This window comes from Cloeon dipterum, chromosome 4 (assembly GCF_949628265.1).
Source record: "Cloeon dipterum chromosome 4, ieCloDipt1.1, whole genome shotgun sequence".
NCBI lineage: Eukaryota > Metazoa > Arthropoda > Insecta > Ephemeroptera > Baetidae > Cloeon > Cloeon dipterum.
The window spans coordinates 3090514-3111329 of record NC_088789.1 but is presented as its reverse complement, the minus strand read 5'-3'; the positions used below and the strand labels follow the sequence as shown (position 1 = coordinate 3111329).

General features: G+C 44.6%; 1 protein-coding gene across 4 annotated transcripts in view; it reads right to left on the bottom strand.

Annotated features, from left to right (window-relative positions):
- The window catches only part of sns (sticks and stones), a 169148-nt gene that overhangs the window by 8883 nt on the left and 139449 nt on the right, over positions 1–20816 (bottom strand). For all 4 annotated transcript variants that reach the window (XM_065491568.1, XM_065491571.1, XM_065491570.1 and 1 more), the window contains exon 3: positions 14217–14396. In XM_065491568.1, coding sequence (XP_065347640.1) covers positions 14217–14396 — 180 coding nt within the window. The remainder of the gene's footprint in view (positions 1–14216; positions 14397–20816) is intronic.

Sequence of the window (20816 nt, the reverse complement as noted above, 5' to 3'; positions counted from 1 at the left end):
AAAATATCTCGAATGAAATATTCTACTCGAATTCAAATGATTCAATAAATTGAAAAAAAACCATGCGTTCGGTTGTGTAAATGTTCTCATCAAAAGAGTAATTATTCTAGTTTTAACGAAACAATTACAATGGCACGACTTGCGGATCCAAAACAGTGCTCAGTAAATACAGCTAAGCACTCTATTAAACCCCATCACACCCTCCGGTGGCGCGCGCAGGTAAAAAATTAATAAACAGGCCTTTATTCAAATGGCTGCGCGGCGAATTTGCAATGCAGATGGGGCTGCTGAAATCGGAAATAACCTGCATTTGATGAATAAATTCATGCGAGACGGCCGGTTTTGCAAATGAAGCGGCAACGTGAGCGGACGGGCGCAGAGACAGACAGACGCACGCAGATTTCGCAATCGCGTTTTAATGCATTGATGAAACGGGCGGAGTGCGCGATTTTTCTCTTTTTGCCAAGTGCACCGCACGCGGGTGTTAATAAATAAAAATTATTGCACATGCGAGACGCTTAAACGGGACGGGGGAGAAAAGCGAAAGAGCATCCGCGCCGGCTGCATAATTCACGCGGCGCGGGGAGTGAATATTAAGCCGGCATAAATCAAGCGGCTGAAATATTCAGCGCCGCGCACGCCAGCCAGGTGACAAATAAAACGACTCTCCGCATGGAAGCAATATGAAAATTTGATTGCCACTTGAAACTTTTATCGCGAAACTTTGTCGGCGCGGCGCTGGCTGCAGAGACGTTGGCGATTTTCTTAAAACACGACCCTGCTTGCTTGCTTCGGGAGGAACGTGAGAAACAAACGGCTCACCGTACTTTTTCATTTCGCCCACGCAGCCAGCCAGCCCGTCGATTTTATATCACACGGAAGAGACACCCGCGTGAAGATTGCACACTAAAAGATACGCTACCGGGAATAGGTGCGACGAAGTTTGCGTGAAATGTGCTGCTTGCTCGTTCCCGCATGTGCGCTCCGCAGAATCGTAACTGGGTGTGATGCATTCGAGTCAGCTTTGTCACCGACAGTGTAAATTCTGAGCTGACGGATTATTTACGTGTGCAACAATCAGTAAAATCCAAGGAAAACACTAATCTGTTAAAGGGTTGATTTAGAGGGAAATATTTCGTGCCTTTTAGACCGAAAATAGGTTGTTCTATGTGGAAAATCAATTTCTCTCGGCAGCCGCTGGATTTGATGCGCAACTTTTAAGCCCCGAAAACGTGGAGCAGCTCACGAAAAGCACGTTTTTTCACCGCTGTGTGTTTTTGGTGCGGGCGGCGAATTCCAATCTCGCGTGTAAATACACCTGCCTTCGCACTTTTCCAGCAATATCCGCGCTCATATATGATTCATGGGCAGGTAGATGAGAGAAGAGCTGCGGCGGAATGGAGCCGAGTGAAAGCGGGGGAGACAATCGGCAAAGAGGACGCCAACGGAGCCCGCAATTTGGGCGCCAAATCAAATCTCGGCCAGAATGAGATGCACACGAACGAACGGGCCTGAGTGAGTGAAAGAGGTGCAATTTATATAGAAAAAATCCGGCCACTTTGGAGCAAGTGAGGCTTGCTCGAAGGACAGTGCTGCACGGATCGACTGATGGCGTGGAATGTCAGAATTAAGAACTGAGTAATGAGAGTTTTTATCTAATTATATTATCGAATACATCGCCTAATCTACAATTCTACACGCAAAGATATCATCAAGCTCGAAAACGTTTAACGGCAACATATTTTTGGGTACAACTGTAAAAATATTCATTTCTTCCACGCACGAAATTTTCGATCTTTGTTTTTATATAATATACAAATATCATATTTCAGTTTTTAGGTTATTTAGTTTCAGTTATCAATAGCAAGAATTTCACGAATTTTCTACATTACCGCTTTGAAGCAAGAAGAATATTTTTAACAATAGGATTCAAATTGTTTTTGGCTTGAAAATCATTTAATTTAAAATCTTGATTAAAAACAAAAATGAAATACAATGATTACATAGCTGATATATACAAATTTTCCTGTCAGTCAAGGTTTTTCTTGAGCTCACCAGGGGCAATTTCCCTTTTCTTTCTCCACGGCGTTGCAGCCGATCAGGCTCATTTTTCACTTCCCCGCCGCGCTCCTACAAAACACTCCGCAGAGCAGCAAAATATTGAATTTGGGAAGGCAATTTCCTCCTGGCTGGCGCGATGAAGAGTTTCCTCGCACTTGGAGCTGACTGCTGAGGAACGGAATTATTACGAGGAGCGGGCGGACGGGTTTACACTCGCGGGTTGTTTGTTGCGGGATGCTTTTCCGAGCGAGAGGGCAAAAACGCCTGCATATTATACACACACACACAGTGTGAGAGAGTATGTATATAAAGCATGCTATCTCTCGCTGCTCCGCGGGGAGCTAGTTTATTTCGGCCGCAAACGCCTCAATGCAGCAACGTGCGGCCTGCGAAAGAAAACCGACAAAACCGAATTGCCCGGCGTGATTCGTCGTGATTAATGCCGCTGCGGAGAATATTCTCGGCCACCACTGCAGGTGTTTTGCTTATTTACGCCGGGTTCTCGGCCGGGACGACTGGGTATTGGAAAGCAGCCCTGGATCTTATCAGATGGGAAGTGTTCAAAGCAAAGTGCATCTTGGGCACACGAATACATTTTGTTGAGTAAATATCAAGATTAAAATTTTAAGAGCTCAGAGACAATGTAAAATTCGGTTGGTGGAGAATACCATCATCGACAGTGAGAAAAAATTACCATGAAAGGAAATTAACTTTTTACGAGATTAGGTGAGATAAAAATTTCGAGGCGGGCGGGAAAGTAATTCCATTGTTGGAGCAATGTTGAAAGAAAATTGCGTGTAATCCGAGGTGTGTGCGCGCGAGTAAGAAAAGAAATCAGCCTGTGCTCAGTTGCTATTGTTCAGTGGGTCGTTACTCTTGCGATTGCGTCACCGTCTAGACGTTTTCATGAGGAATATCAGGTCATTGTGGCTGACTGGCCAGCATTTATTCCTTTTCAGCCGATTTTGACACAGCCAATTCACGTAGGGGTGCCAGTTGGTTCACATATACTACGTTTGTATATCAACAAGCACAAATTGGCGGCTTTAAATTGAATGTATATCCGAGTGTGTAATGTGGAGCAAAACTCAATGTCAAATAATTAGTTTGGTTCTGCCCCATAAATGTAATTTCAGGCGATATTTTGCATGCATCGCCATTGTATCTTGTATCATCATTTGCGCTGATGAGGCGAATTCTCCATTAGTCGGAGATGCGTCGGCTTCGTCTCATTTCGCGTAAGTGCCGAAAGTGGTGTTTGTTGACCGATTGAGCCGGACGGAGCGCCATTTTGGTCCGACTGCCGCTGATTTACAGCCTCGGCGCAATCAAACTAGTAATGAAGCCCGAGGCCTGATAAGTTTGAACCGTTAAATTGGTACTTGAAAGTTTGGCTGCTGCTATACCACCACCGCAGCAGCGCACAACGCCGCTCGAGGGCGGTATTATTACTTCGCTCTGCTGATGCCCAAGTTTGTTTCAGATTTTTTACGCTGCAATTTCGGTCGGTTTGCAGCGAGAGCCGCCCGCGATGAAGTGAACTTTGAGATAATCACGACACGATCGATTAGCAACAACAAGCTCCAGGGATTACCTCTGTTCGGAACTTTTCAAAGCACTAGACGGCTTCTTTGCGGAGCGAGTCGAGAAAGAAAGAAAGCTGATTGCAAAAGCTTGCCAGTCAGCAGTAGTCTCTGCGTTTTGTTCCACTCATTATTTAGTGAAAAATGCAGAACAGCCCGGCTTCGCGTTTTACCCACAAACTTTAGCTTTTGCTTTTAAATTGCTTCGAGTGGCTTGCCCGCCTTTACCGAAATTTTTTCGATGGAACTTCGCAGCTAATTAAGGCAGACGATTAATCAATCTGGAGCAAAACTCAAAGGGCGCTGGTGATTAGGCAACTTTTAGGCTGCTCGTGACAGGCGGATTGCCTACGCTGCGGCTCAGTTGTTTGATCAAATAAGCTGTTGATCGCCGGCGAGCTAGCACTGCGCTGATTAATAAATAGCGGCAGCGAGCGTGTGTGTGAGTGTGTACAGAACAACACACGCTCGGCAAGCACAAAAGCAGGAGCAGCGCCGGTGAATAATCAGATTGAGCTGAATCGAGGCCAGCGCGTCCGCAAAATAAAAATGGCCGCGTTAGCTGATTATGCGCCGGTGTGCTGCACACAGGTGGACTTGATTAGGCCGCCGCTAACCGCTGCAAAACGAAGCGTTTGGTTCATTTGTGCCAATCAGCCGGACGGGGCAATTAAAATATTGTCATTGCAAACGAGGGAAAGGTATGCGCGCGACTGCAGTCGATAAAAGCAATTTTGTCCAAAATGGTAGTGACAATAGTGGCTTCGACGAATACGAAGCCGACCACAATGGAGATTTTCACAGAATGGTGGTCGAGGCTCAAAAGTGGTATTTTTTCCTGAAAACCATTTCTCAAAATTGATTCCGTGATTTTTTAAGTTGGATGAAGTAACGACGGAAAAGAAGCAAAGAATATAAAAAATTTCAAACGTTGCAAAGAGAAACTAGAAGCATACTGGCATTGAAAAATAAAAGAAGAGCTAACACGACATTTTGTTTGCAAGTCATATTTTCCTGCAAACGTTTCGAGTTAGTTGGACGTTTTCCACAAAGCAAGTTTTGCGTTCATGCGTAATCAAAGTGGTCGTCGATTTTTTTATTATTCTCTCTTCCTTCGACTTCGCTTCGCCGGCAGCAAATCGGTGAGTCACGATGATAAAATCTGTGCCATTTTTCATCCGCGAAATACATCCGCGACATGCGAGAAGACAGGCCGCAAGCTTTTAAAACGCCAAGCGAGAGCCACTTATTTCCGTCGTTCGCCGGTCTCCTGGGCATTGGCGAGCGGCATATTGTCGGAAAATGTCGCGCTCGATTGTTTACGCTCGAGCACAACAGCAAAAACAGGCCAACTTGGCTCGGCAAAGCTGCTTTGCTCGCAGTTTTCCAGAGATCGCGCTCATTAGGAAAGAGTTAATTCCGATAAGAGCTCGTTTACTCGGCTTTTTCTCGGTAAAAGTCAGCCACGGCGTAATAAACTGTTTGCGGATCGTTTCGCCTGCTGGAAATAGATCTCTGCTGCAATCGAGAACGGGGTAAAAACACGTTCGATTTGTCTCGTTAAGCAATAACAGTTTAAGCATCACTACGTTTGTGTATGTGAAAACGTGCATCAAATATATAAATATCACTGACTGCCGAGTCGGTGAGGCGAAACGAGAACTGGGTTCAAGTTGCGTGCTGACAAACTTGTGATAGATGTACCAAGAAACTGCGCAGATTAATTATCCTCGGAAAAGGACAGTTACCAGGCGTTCCTACTAACTCGTACCAAACTACTAGATTTTTCAGTAAAAAGGCGTCCTAAAGGCAGAAAAGTACATTTATGGAAAGTCGACAATAGCTTTGAGACATTTGAGCCGAGGATAAAAATAAAAGCTAGAGCATCTGCCCGCTGGAAGCCCATTAAAAGCGACGAACCCGGCGGCTCTCTAGTTTCTAATGCGGCACGGCCTATATTATATTTTTCTTTGACAAGTCTATCATTTCCGCGGAGGGGGACAAAGAAGGCCGGCGGCGGGCGAGTTACCAAGCCTCATCGTCAGTGGATGTTATGCGCAGCAATTTACAATTTAATAAATTGAAAAGCAATATACACGAGGCGACGGCGGCGGTTGAGTTCGGTCGGCGGAGTTGACCCCCGAGTCGAGCGACGGCAACTTTGCACTCGACCCAACCAAGGTTGGTTTCTTGCGCGAAATCAAACTTCGCTTTATTAAGTGGTCGCGTCGATGAATTCGCAGCGAATTCCTCGACAAGCACAACTCCGGCGGAGGACCAACACGATTTATCGATTGGCCCGCCGCAGGCAAGAAGGGAAATTGTCGCGAAAACGTTTCCGCGCTCGCTCGCTCGCTCCGCCGCTTTGTCATTGGAATTTTAACCCGACCGCAATATTATGGAGTTTGCCGCTCCGTCCACTGATAAGGGACCGAATTAAGAATTCTTTTGTGCTGGATAAAAACCCGTGGCGACCACCCAGCAGCGAGCGATGCGCTCGCTACTTCTCTGCAGATTTTATTATCACGTCGAAAAACTTGCGAGCAGAACCAATTGTAGACGCAACTTAATTAAAGTTTCAAACTTTGTAGTTGGTCCGGCAACTAGCTCTCGTTTTATGCGTTCTCCGTGGCGAAATTCCCACTTGTTTGCTAATTTGAATCCCTTTGCCCTCGGAAAAGCGAGAGCGCGGCCGTGAATGTTAACAAGATGCTCTTCAAAGGGAGTTATTGAATTTTTGCACGCTTCGTGTCACTTCAGACCGGACGCGTTTTCACACCATTGCTAAGCCCGCTCTCGAGTATTAATTGGATTAAATATCGTTCTCGCGTAAGAAGATTATATTGAATTACAACGGATTTGTTTTAATATTCTTTGGCAAACAAAATCGAAACGTTTCGTGTGCGGAACGTCAAGGCTTTGAACAAAGGATTCATACGTAAAAAATTAGCAAAGTTTGGAAATAAAAATATCAAAATATTTTTGGCGTTTTAATTGAAATTGTTTTAGTAGGAAATCTGAGCCCTTCATCAACTCCTCTTCAGGAATTCCACTCTGGAAAAATAAATTCGGCGAATGCGTCATTTACCGGGTGGCGGGAATTTCAAATTCCCCAGAGGCCCGCGCACACTTAATCTTCAACAATTTCATCCGTCTTGCATTGCCGACGTAACGGAGTGGCGGCAGAAACACACGAGCATTCCAGGATGGAGGGTCTTTCTCCGCCCGCCCATCGATTCCCACACCATTGCGGGGATCCCTCCGTCGTGCGACACTTTCCGCTGTCAGGTCGGAATAAAAAGTCGGGCGGCGGGCGAGCCGGCTCCTTTCAGCGCCGACCGCAAACAAATTTGCTCGCCGGCCCCGCCAGAGTGTCAAACCGCAGCGAGAGGACGAGTATGCTCGCCCGGCCGACACGCCGGCGACGCAGGTTGCCTACCGTCGATCGCACGCTGCAGGTGCACTGCGGAGCCGGCTGCCGACCGCCTAATTAATTTAATTAACAACAAGCCCGCTTTAATAAGCGCCGAATTCCCCGCGTGCACACACACACACACACTCTCTCTCTCTCTCACGCGTGCGAGAGACAATCGGCAACGGGCATTGCGTTTTAATTAAGATTTCCACCAATATTTATCGCGCTAATTAAATTAAAAGTTATTCGACCGGCGTTTGCCGCTGCGGCGCCTACTTTATTGCCAACTCGGAGCTGCTTGGCTGCTGCTGCCGCCGCTGCGTGCGAGTTGTGTGCCGCAGCCCGCAGCACTTTCGCTCGCTTCTTGCTCGCTCGCGCTCAGTATGCTTAAGAGATATTTAAACTTGCCAAAGGGCTGCTCGCAAGTTCAATAGCAGCCAACAAAAATGATTACGGTGGCGGTAGTAAAGTTGTCTAAGTCCTCTTACTCGAGCAACCCAGCGAGCGAGCGCGCGCGCGGTCGGAATAAATTGTTAACACTTTCGGCGGCTGTTTTAATTATTGCGCGCGGGGATTTCAGCAAAAACGGCTTAATATCGCGCACGTCTACACAGCCTTGGAATTTCATCACCTCTATGCTAGGATCAAATCCGCAATCGTTTGATTTTATGGCTGAGAGGTGCTGCAAAGCTTCAGGCAGTGAGCAATTAGGAGTTTTAATTGCCAAAGCTCTTTCTAGGGAAGGAATAGAGAATAACTCTATGAGTATGACGCAGAAATTGAAACGAATTAAAACCGGATTCCCTGAATCTCACACGCTGTAGCTTCTGCGTCCATGATAAAATCACACGGGACAAATAATTCCAGCTGGTGGCAATTCGAGTGTGAGAAATGCGAAACAAAACGTGCGCGGTCGCGGACCGTTGGCCGGTTTCAAAGGTGCTTTCCACGTCGGCGATTTCAAAAATAATAATAAAAAAATATGCTGCCACGGGCGTGCGGGCGGGTGCAGCTCGCTCGACTTTTGCTGAGAGGCTGAATTCAAGTTCGCAATTGAAAGAACAAGCACGCATGCCAGCAGCCGAAAAGTTGTCCGCCGAGTAAGCAAACAGCACGCACCTCATTTAACTTGCGCCGGCAAAACTCGCTCTTTTGACTCGCGGGCGCAAATTCAATTACAAAAGCAATTGACACATTGCCGAGTGCAGATTTAAGTCTTTGCCGCCACCATTGTCTCGCGAGGCGTGGGCGACGACAAAAGCGACCGACCTTTCGCTGCGCGTATTTGCCAGCGTTGCGCGCTTGAATTATTTGCCTGCGTCGTAACACACGCGCTCGCTCGCAAATTTTGAGTTTAGTTCTGCAAAACGAGGCCATCTAAATCTAAACTGTCTGTCGCGGCGGCTCGAAATACTGATTGACTTGCTCTTCAGATCGGGTTTTGAGTCTGGGCTCTTCACAGAATTCTATTTAAGTACTATTGTAAGTAGTAGTAAATCAATTTTTCCCAGAAGGGAAAGCGGAAAATGCTTTCACCTCCATATATAGATCATTGAATACCATACTTCAGCTTTCATTACATAAAGATTGTAATTACACTGCTTTGAATATCACCTATACGGTCTGAATTCACCGAAGAAACAAATATTCGAAGCGTTTCCAGGCGAAACTTCCTGTATTGGAACAACACGTTGCTCAACCTCTCGGCATTAATAATGGCCGTGTTGACCAGACGAGCAGGAATTTCATCAGCAGGCACGTGGTTTGTCAACAAGAATGCTAATATTACTTATAATAAGGCGGACATTAGATCAATAAAATATTCGAAACATTCCGTGCGAGAACTTTGCGCGATAATTTCCAATTCTGTTTTATTGGAAATTTCGCACATACCGCCGTCGCAATTACGAAGCATTCCAAAAATGAAAATTACAGCTCTCTCTTATTCAGAGTGTGTGTTTGTCGATCATTTTCCGGCGCCGCTCTCGTCTCTCGTGCATTTTACGGGCCGGATTTGGGGAAGAAAGAGCGTCAGGGACGACGTGAAATATTAATGGTGCGGCCGGGGGAATGGATGGATGGGTTTGGTCCTCCGCGTCGTCTCGCGGAGCTGCAGCGTGCAAATCCCGTCGGATAAATCCACCGGTGCCGATGCAAATCCGACCGAATGCAGAATATTTTGCGGCGTGCTCCAGTGTGTTCCGTCGCGAATAATGCATCCGCGCGGCGAGATTGTTTTGTATCAACCGAGAGACAGAGAGAGGAGAAGCAAACAGCCGCGGATAAATCATTTCTACATCAACATCTGGCGCGCGCACCAGGAATTTAAATGTGAAGATTTATTGGTGCGAAAATCCGTGTTTGATGTCGCGGAATATCTCTGCTCACGTGCCACTGCTGCGGAATCAATCACCATACTCGTGTTTGCATTTCAATTTTTTTGTGCCGCTGCTCTTACTGAATATGTCGGAAAAATAGAGCATTTTGCATCTCGTCCCATTCTCGCCTCACGTGGATATGATTGATAAATTAAATTTTGCAGCTAGGCGCCACATAGTTCCATTTTGTACTACTATCGAATGTAAATTACAAAGTATTTTGACATTTCGTTTTGCAAAAAAATCGTTTTCCCCGATCGGTAGTCAAACAGTTATATTTAATAGGAAATCTTTGAAATTAATTTTTGAAAAATCTCAAATCGCAAAAAGAATTATGCAACCTTATTATTTAGTCTTGATATGTCTTTCTATTTTACGACGAATAATAAAATTCACACCGTTCTAATCAAACCTTTCTTATTCCTGGCAAATTGTTGTTAATTCCTTTTATATTTAATATTTGCTTGTTTTAAATACGGTTCTTGTTTTGATTTTGCTTTTAGCAATTGGACGTATGTGACTCGGTGTATTTGTTATACTTATTTATGTACATGTCAAATACGCAAATAAGGATAAATTAAATTAAATTTAAGTTTATTAAAGCCACAAATTAGGTGGTTAGGAAAATTTCCTTTTTTGGATCAAAATAATATTTGGACTAAAAATATTCAAAGGCAGAAGAAGCGATTATCCTGTTATAAATTTTTGCTCTTGATCGATGCCAATGAAGGCAGGAGCACTCGAGGTTGTCATAATTATCAAAAGAAATTTACAGCAGCTTCCTCCTTGTGAACCTATATATGTTTATTTTTTCCGTATATTTCTAAAAAATGTTCTGCTACCCTAGTTTTTGCTACTAGTTGCTTCCTGTCCGGTCTGGGAGCTGAGGATAAGCAGGACCTTTACAGAAACAGCTCGCTCTACACCGAGGAAACTTCTTCTGATAAATTTATGCCTTAAATATATTTATTTGCATCTAGTTCTAAGCAAAATACAAATTTCGCACACAGTGTGACTTAATTATGGATTCGCCCAAAGTTCCCAAGATCGATTGAATAACTTTGAATAAAACTTGCCAAATTGCGAGGCACTGCGAATAAATGCTAATTCAACCGCTTGAGAAAATGTATTCATGTGTTTCTCTCTCCAAACTGAGAAAATGCATTCATGTGTTTCTCTCTCCAAACTGAAGTAAAATTGAGGAAACCCCTGTATTCCTTTTATCCTGTTGTACACTGTTGGAACTCCAGCAATAAACTCTCGGTTCCGATAGTGCGACGAGAGATCGTTGCGTGCCTTGCAAATTTTTCAGTAGGCTGCACCGAAATGTGAATGAAACCTGACGAGTGTGTTTGCACGTGTGTGGCTGAGAATTAAACACTCACCGTCGCAGTTTGTTAAACAAGCTAAAAAGTTAAGCGCCCTTGTAATGCGTATTATATAAACTGCGGCGGTGCAAAACAACGCAGCAACACAAAAGATGAATTATTTGGCCGGGCGAGCAGAAAACTGATAAAACAAAAGGGCCGCAGGGCAGTAAAAACCGTCTGCACCTTTTTACGTGCGCGAGCGAAAAATTGTAAGCCGCAGTTATTAATTTGGCGCGCGGGCCAGTGTTTCATTTCGGATTTTGAAAACTCACGTACGCAATAATGCACGAAGCAGCAGCAGCAGCGGCGGCGGCTGGTTCGGCTTTTATTTGCTCACTGCTGTTGGCAAAGTCGGCGGCCAGTGGACAATAATAATCCCCGAGTCGCCCGCAAGTTCATATGCGGTCAGCGCGCCGCTAATTATTGTTTTATTACGCGGCGGCGAATAAATTGTGGTCTCTGCGAGCGCGGACCGCTGTTTTAATACTGCAGCATTTAAGTCGAGAGTGTGTGTTTGTGTTTGTTTGCCCCATGAACAGCGCCGGCCGAGGAGAGAAAGAGAAAAAAGAGAGAGAAAACTGGCATCACCAAAATTGCCGCAAACCAGGGGACACGGGCAAAAACTCACGAGTTGACGCTACTTCCCTTCTCGAGGGGCCACTCGAGAGAGTTTAAATAATTTATTTTGGTAGAGAATTTGATTCGTTGGCATTTCAATGCAACTGGTTAAATTATGTGGTAATTCAGGCCGTGGTTTTTTTTTTTAGAAATTACACACCTAATTTAAGTTTCCATGATTGAATTTTATTTATCATAGTGTCCACGTAGGATAAATTGAAACGTTCAAAAAGCGGGAACTATGATTAAATGCGGAAAATAAATTTATCTGGTCGAATAAAATTGAAAACCCATGATAGCACGGCTAAAATTGCTTTTAATATAGCTAAAAGAGAAATTCCACCTTTCACAATTTGAATTTCATGCTGGTTAATAAATAAAATTACCCTATAAAGTAAAAGCAATAATTTGATCAAAATTTTGATATAGCTTCACAGAATGTGCTGTCAGTATGATGGGACACAGATTTGAAAAATAATTTCGATAAACATGATCATTTGGTATTATAATATTTGCACGGACTTGATAATTATCAATTAAAAGCACTGAATTTACTTAGTCAGTTTTTGATGTTTAGTTTGAGCAAATATAATATTTTCTAAACCATTTTGCACTGAAATTATTTTAGTTTCAACCCCTTAGGCGAAGAAAAACAAAGTGAAATAAAAAATAAGTTGCACCATCTTCCCGTCCTGCCTGCTAACCGGACAAATTGACAAAGAGCGATCTGATTTTCCGTTGCCCAGCACTCTCTTAACTTACGGCAAATTGAGTACGGAGGTCGTCTTGCATTCTCGAGGGAACGGACGCGATAGTGCACTTAAGGCAGGTGTAGGGGCAGGTTAATTAAATTAATGCGATCGGAGAAGCAATCAGCGAGGTGCGATTAGCATCAGTCAGCCGCTGTTAAAAATGGGCAACAATAATATTAAGACAAGCGGCGGTGATAAAGTGGCGCCGGCTGATGTATGAAGTGGCGTGCCGAAGTGAGCTGGTGAAAAATGAGCGTGTCAGCCCCCACCCTGGCGGGCTTACACACACACATACACACTCGCTATGCTATCTACTCTCCCGAGGGTCCGGCCCGCTCGGCTCGGCTGGGGCGCGGGCGCGCGGGCCGCGTGTCGGCGGAGAGGCCAAGAATCACTTAGGCGGCCTTTTCATTTGAGAAATAGCACCGGCTCGGCCGCAAACACCCCTTTTACTTCACCTCGCCCGGATGACTGTTGCTGATAAGACGGCCGGCCGCCGCGTCGCAATCAATTAGTCTTTACTGATGAAATTTCGTGAAAGTATAAAAGAAAAACGAAATTGAGAAGGATGCGGCCTTGGGATTATTTTCTCCGCAGCCACTGCTGCTGCTGCTGCGGACTTTTGCGGGAGTTTGACGCGTTCGATTTTGCTTTCATTGCGTGTCAAATTTTATCTCCTCTGATGCCAAACTTTCACCGCCTCGCTTTCAAAGTAGTTGCAAAGATTGTTCGCGAATAGTTATAAATATCTGAATAAGTTTACTTGCTATGGGGTTCGAATAATTAATTTTTCCTACTCATAAGAGAATTGTTGTATAATTTTAATGCCATTAATTGTAAAATATAAAAATTTATTATTTTAATACTCGATTTGCTAAAAATCTCTTAAACAAATCGAAAGAAAAATAAAAAGGACATAGAATAAACAATTAAAATACCCAAAATACCACAAAATAGCATTCAATTAAAAAAATTGTCGTTTTTCAAAATCTTTTTTGAATAAAAACATAATTTTTCCTGCCAACAAGATTAAATTATGCCACGTTTTTAGCATTCACTGTGGGCGCTTATTAGACAAAAGATTGACGGGAGCCATTTAATTAGCACACTCTTCCCCCATATTATCCCTCCCGCGCACTGGCAAAAAATACCACGACAACTTTTTCGCATTTTCGTCGGTGGTGAGGAATTGAATTAAGTGCGGCGCGAGCTTTCGCCACCCAGACTTCATTGTCTCCGCTCGTATTTTTCCACTCGATTCGCAGAATTTCGCGCAGAATTGTGCGTTAATTAGTCTCAGCCTCGTTGTTTGCGGTTGGCTTCGGAATGGGGGGGGGGGGGGGGACACGCGGCAGCCAAGCGTTTGTGTCGCACAAAGCGAAATTTGTTGCTTTGAAAGAGTGAAAAGAATGGGACGCCAAAAAGCGTCTAAAAAGTTATTCAATTTCCATTGCAGTTGCAAACAAGAATTCGCTTTCCGTTCCAATGACTAAATTTGTTCTTGATTACACGATTTCTGCAAATAATTTTACTTTCGCACACAATTAGCAATTTTTTCTATGGAACAGCTCTTGGCACAGGTGAAATTTCCAGACCGATGCGGTCGTAAAAAGAGATATTTGAGAAACTGGCAGCTTATTGTTCGGATACAATATATTCTGCCCCAGTGGAAAAAAGCTTTTGGACACATCTTCTTTTATGATCACCGCAGAAAAACGAAGGAGGACAAAAAGATATTCACGGAATCGCCAATTTGGAGTTCTGAGTTACTCCGAGTGACGTTTGTAATCTGGAATAATGGCGACTCCATCTCATAGTTTCCTTTTGGCAGCAAATCAGCCCGCGTATTACGTCTTTCAAATCGGATCGACGCAGAGAGCAGGCTTATTCGCCAGCCAGCTCTCTCTTCTCGAATAATTATAGATTTCTCTGGGTGAAGGCGGGCGGCACACGGTAATCCGCTGGCGCAAACTCGATTTTGATGGGACTGCTTGTGCTGCTTTACGAGCCGGAGATGGGCGGCTGATAAGACAACTCACCGATGACTGTGAGCCTGGCGGCGGCGCGAATCGCCTTGTGAAGACCCTCAGGGCTGACTTGGCACTCGAATTCGGCGTCGTCGTCTAGACTGGCGTTGATGATTCGCAGGTTGAAGACGCCGCTCGAGCGGTCGCCGATCATCGAGTAACGGGGAATGCCCGCAATGCTCGCATCGTAGCCTGTAAACAGAATAAGAAGAGACAGGATTAGATAAAAGGAAAAAATAGGAATTAAATTTAATTTTCAGCTAATAGATAAAACAATGAGTAGAAACATGGTGTTATTTTCATTTTTTTTCTAGATTTTAAATAATCCAAATTTGCTATTTCCTTTCATGGCAAATGTTTATGACTGATGTTGTTTAAATAACAACTATTCTTGTCATTATGATTTAATTGTTTTCTATGATTCATTGAATCATTTTAATAAACCAGTATTTTTGAATATTTATTTTCCTCTTTTGTTTGTTTTCAAATAATGTAAATATCAAAATTAGCAAGTGCGTGCGTTGCAATTCAAAATTACAGAGGAAATTTTAATTTTTACGGTCACGGAGTTTGACATTTGAGTCGGAAGAGGCGCGCCGTAATTCAGGGGAAAGAACTCGTTCGCGGAGGCTATGTACATAATGCCTTATTTGCGAGTCAAAAACGGTCGGCGGCGCGCGCGGCCCCTCGGGGGTGGCTGGTGTCAAAGCAACAAGTCACAGCCGAAATAATTGACTATAATTAGCGGCGTGTCGTCATATTTCGCGGCTTCCATCTTGTCGCGACCATGTTGGAAAAACAAGAGCGGCCAGCCTTGGGCAATTTTCGCTAACGATAATGAGTTTGACAAAAAGGACCGAAACAGAGCACTTCTTGCTCGCTCAATTTATATTTATTGTTTTCGGCGCTTGTCTGTCGTCGTCGTCGGCGAGCGCTTAAGCGGCTTACGCTCGAATAATAATGTCCACTTGCGTGAGAACTGCGACATGCGAACGCGCGTGGTGCCGACAATGAAACCGCCGCCGCCCGAATCAATGAGCATGAAAGATGTATTATTTTGCACGCGCGACCCACGGGACTGGGGCGTTTCGCAGGGAGAAAAGCGGCGCAGCGGCGCGATAAAAATGCATTTTTACTCATTCGCAGCAGCTTCCATTTCGGCGAGAACGCCACCCAGGAGGAAAACAGCCGGCCTTTTGTTCCCTCCAGAATGAGTTCGCAGACCGGGCGCGCGAGCTGTGAATGCCGCTGTGCCTGCGTGTTTCTTTTAATATTTAAATCTGTGGAGCGGCAAGAGCAATTCAGGTTTGCGAGCAAATTTCTTCAAAATTCTGTTTGCCAGGCCGACAACGGCAAATGGGGAGCGGAATGGAGTTAAAGCAAAATTTGACCTTTCCTTACAACTAAAAAATTTGCTAACCAAATTTATTTATTTTTACATCTCGTGCCTCGTAAAAAATTTGACCCAAGTACATTAAAAAATTAACAAACTATGGTTAAAAAGACAATAAGCCGAATTTGGACAGCATTAATTTCTTCTGTTAGTTTGAAAGTGACTCAGAATAAAAGAAATCCTTTAAAATATTGGGTATAGTTCGGCGTTTCGATCGCCAAAGTTGTTACAAAAGATTTACAGCGTGCAATGAAACGAACAAGTCTCACAAGAGGCAGCTCATAATTCTCATATTCGTTCCAGCGGTTGTTGTAAATCTGCAATAATTCTAGCGGCAGCGGCGGATTAATTAAGAATGCGCGAGGTGTTACTGCGGGCGCACGACATACGTACAGTTTTATTTCCGCGCCGATGCCTGTGCCTGCCGCCCGTAAATCAGCGAGTTTCGCGCACCGTGAATTTGCAACACGTGTTTTATTCATATTAAACGCGCCATTTTTCACCGGCTCTTGCATTTTGATTTACAACAGGCGCGGTTCATAATTCCAGCCAGAGCACTATACCTGTCGTGGTCTTTAATCTTTAACTCCGCCCGCGTGCGGCTGCGAACGAGCGATTAGATTTGCACTCGCCACGGCTGATTAATTAATTTTCGATGTGAGATTTATCGAAATAGAAACACCCAATCTGAAATGCGATCGGGAGCGCAATTTATTTGGCGTTTTGATGGCAGATGTGTTTGCGGATTGCTCTATTATGCTCATGACTTTTAACCAACAACAAATAGCAGCAAACTAAAACTTTAAATTATTTTCACAGTGGATTTTTAGTTTGTAATTTACAAACTCTGAACAACAACAACCATCAAAAACTCGTTTTTATCTTTCCTGATTTTAAAGACCGTCTTTGACGAAGTTTCTGAGCACACCAATCGATTCTTGAGGGTCGAATTAGAAAATGGATATTTTTTCCGACCAAAAAGTGCAGCGTGACGTGCGTAGCACAAGTAGAACTTTTCCCGCCAAAACATATGCGAGAAGTGCGCATGCGTCAGAGCTGGTTTGAGCACTTCTTGCAAAGAGACCGCCTGTATGAATGACTTCTTTGTCATATCCAGCCAGCTATGACGCATGCGCACTTCTCGCATTCATAATGTTTTGGCGGGAGAAAAATTCGCACGTCACGCTGGACTTTTTGGTCGGAAAGAATATCCACTTTACCTAATTCGACTCTCAAGAATCGATTGGTGTGCTCCGAAACTTAGTCAAAGACGGTCTTTAATCAGTATTTTCGATTCCAATGTGCAAACTGTTGAGTTTTGGAGTGTCACGTGCTTTGACATAAAAGATTTGGTTTCACGAAGAAAAATAACAGCAACATATCTGGTTCAAATTGATAGAAGCACGTTCTGAAACACTGAAAGTTCTTGATATATTTAATGAAAAAGGATGGGTTTGATTCACGACATCCATTATAGGAAATTCAATGGATGACGGATTATTTTAAAATATGTATCAAGCTTTGGTAAAAAATATCCCGCGAGCGGCACGCAAATTCCGATTTATTGCCAGTTTCGAGAGCGCGGCTGCAGGTTCTGCGATTTGCATATTATCTTTCGCGGCCCGTATGCAAGCCGTCGTCGTCGACGTCGCAAAAAGCTGCTCTGTTGTCTGATCTGTACGTACGCCTTACACTCCCTGATATATTGCCATCGCAGATAAAAGTGTTGTACTCACTCGTGGGTGCTGCTGCTGGTATCAAAGAGAGAAAGAGACTCGAAATCCGTTCTTTTGAGCGCGTCACCAGCCATTATTCAAATTGCCCCGCTGTTTGCGGCAGGCGACGAATTCTTCACCGCGCGCGTTCGGCCACAAGTACCCTCGAAAACGAATTGATTCAGCCGCCGAGCAAACCAACCACCCAAGCGTCTACTCCTCTACTCGTTCGACACAGCCCGATCGAGTGCAATGTTTATTACTGCTGAGTTCACCGAACGTGCGAGGGACGTCGTGATTGTGATGGATATTTTCTTCCGGCAAGATATTGATGATTTGAGAAATTTCCCATGCAGTTACGGCGAGTCTCAATGGAAATTGAGGACGTTCTTGCTGCCGAGAATGAATAAAAATGCAGAATTTGACGTTTGAAGTTTGTATGACTAAGAGGAGAGGATTGGAACCGAATAACTCAAAAAGCTAACTTTCTTTGCTCTTTAATTCAAAATCTATAAACAAGAAGAAGAATTTCTACGCTTTTCAGATAAAGGTTTAGGATATTTGCTCCGACTGCTCATTTTTACGCAAAGAAGGCGAGTGGTGAGGTTGCATGAAATATTGTCACTTTCTCCTCTTTCTAATTGTGTTTAAAATGACTGCATGCAATCGTTTACAACGTCCTAAGAATCATAATCTTTTGCAGATAATTCTGTGATAACTAATTCCGTTTCTCAGCCTGATCCTTGATCAATTCACGATAAGAGCCGTTTTGCAGTTTTTTTCAATTCGTCTCTTAGAAGAATATTGATCTAATTTTGCTGATTTGAAAGATAAACGAATCCCAATACGAGGAATGGAATGTTCAGGCAGCCATATTTCAAAAATTTCCTTCCTTGGAAAGAAAACTTGATAAAAAAAAGGCTGAAAAGATCCTTTTCGCCCCCATTCGCTGAATCCTAAATGGCTCTCGAGGCCTGTCGGCAAATTCAAGCGCGATTTCCCCGACACATCATCACTCGCGCAGGAAACGGTCCAATTTGCGAAACATAAAAACCGCCGGTCGGAAGAGAGCGTGCGAAAGCAACTTTTTATTTCGCCGGGCAGGCGTCTCGACGACGAGTGCTGAAAATCCACTCGGAAACATCATCATGGTGCGCGTACGAGCGGGAGTGCGAGAGATGAGTACGTCAAAAGCAAGTGCTCGCATCTTTTTCCGCGCCACTCAAAGACACGTGCGCGCGTGCCGATAATTGGCAAATATTTGGGCCGCACGTTGTCACAACCGGCGCGTCTCCGGCTATCGCTTTAATGAGTGATTGATAGTTTCGATATTAATTGGGGGAGGCGCTGGGCGCACGCGTTTGTGTGTTGTTAGTTCCAATTAGAGGCGAGTGTTCTGTGACAGCGCGCGCACTCCAATCTCACATGTCCGAGTGGCGGCAATCTCTTACCGAGCAAAGGAGACGTCAAGTAACAATCTCGCTAAAAAGCAGCCCTCCTCCGCCAGGCACCGGCGGCCATAAACAGCCGCTTTTTCGCCGGCCAACTTTGCCTCGGCGCTCTATCTATCGTTCATTGTTCAAGGAGAGAAAAGAGAACGGCACTTGGTGCACTGTTTTCGGTGTCGTTTTTTACGAGGCTGAACGTAAATTTCGATCGGCAGCTTTATCGGGGCGGATTGGAATATTTAAACTGCGCCAGAGAGATCAAACAAAACGGCCGAAATGAAAATCGGGAGAGAAAACGCTAAAACACTCGTGATGTTATTATTTCTTTTTTTTTACCTGCAAGCATTGAAACTGGTGAAATGGGAATTGGGAATCATAAACAGAGTGTGGCACTCAATATCTTGGTTTCACGAAACATAAAAAATGAACCGAAACAAATTTTGGAAGGCTATTACACGAGAACGGGCCGAATTCCTCGAATCACTTTTCTCTCGAGGGCCAATCAGCATTCCTGGCGGGCAAAATTACCCAAAGAATCTCGGTCGGCTCATTTTCTGGCAGCGAGTGTCACAAAAGATCAGGCAAGAATGCGGTGCTGCTCGACCGGCCCGAGCGAAGCACCGGAGCAAAAAGCGGCATTAATTTGGCGACGCACGACCATTATCGGGATCGATTGCGGCCGTTTTTTCGGGTCTTCCTCGACATTTCACCCCTGGCTGCCGCCAATGGTGTTCGTGGGACCAGAGGATGATGCATCACAAGGGCCTGGCATCGATTAACCTGAGAGAGACGAGATAATCCCCGGCAGAGAGAGAGAGAGAGAGAGTAGGAAGAAAAGAGAGGGAAAATGGCGGGCGGTGTTTCTGCTCGGGCGAGCGCATCGCGCGGAATGCTAATTGCCCGCCTGATGAGTGCATTCATTAACGTGTGAGTCTGTGTGTGTTCAAGTGGCGTATGCAAAATATGCCGTGCGGCAAATATTTGAGTTGCACTCGCAGACTATCGACATGTGTGGAGCTCCGCCTTTTGCAGGGTCTGCATGCTCGTTTGCAAAAATAACTTCGTTAATTTAGCAGCGTTTGCATTATTGCGCTGCAGCATATGCGAGGAAACATGTATTTATTTGAAATTTCCCTCTGGGAATGCAATTTTGCTTTGGTTGCATAGCAAATTTAATTGTTTTTTCCAAGAGGAACCAATTCTCCCTTCAAGGAAGCATGTTGACACAAATTTCCTCCTTTTGTTTTGAGGCAAAGGTATGTTTATGAACGCCCGATATTTCGGAGAAATCTCTATTGAAATGTAAATAGAATACAAAGTGTAATAAACCTCTATCGGGCGTGATCAATACACAGAGGAGTTTGTGGCACACACAGCAGGAAAAGATCACTTTGAAAGTACGTTCGCTCCAATTATGCAGAGGCGAGAGACTCCTCCGTACGGTGGGTACATCCATTCATTTCATACTCTCCGGGAGCAAGTTTGCGAGTTATTTAAGCGAGCGAAAATCAATTGGGCGAGCCTGAGCTTCTTTTCACCAGCTTGGAGAACCCATCTAATAATGTAGCTGGGGGAAAACCCTTTACGCGGCCGGTCGCGGCGCACTGACAAGCTAGTAATTTTCTTTTGGGCGTATCAACTCATTAGCCGTGCACAAAGGAGCATTAAAATTTCAAAGACGTCCGCCCGAGATCTCCGCTTTTTGGCACCGACCGGCAACGGGGCGGTAGGAGGGTGGAACGGGAGGGTAGGCGCGAGCAAAGCAACCACCCAAGCAGCCCGGCAAGCGGCATCCAGCTGCTGGATCATCTTTCCGCAGAGAGTCAGTTGCAGGTGAACCCGGGGCAGTGAAAAATCTGCTCCCCAAGGGCTGCGCCGAAATTGCTCTAATCAAAACATCCAAGCGAGTTTCTCACGTGTCGGATGATTCATTTTGTGTTCAAAACTGAAAGTGAAGTTGCTTAGCCAGCGACGATTCTCTCACTGCCGAAGAATTTTAAAATTCTGTGGTCCAGAGGCGCCGGAAGCGGAATTCCAGCGCTTAACAGACGTAATT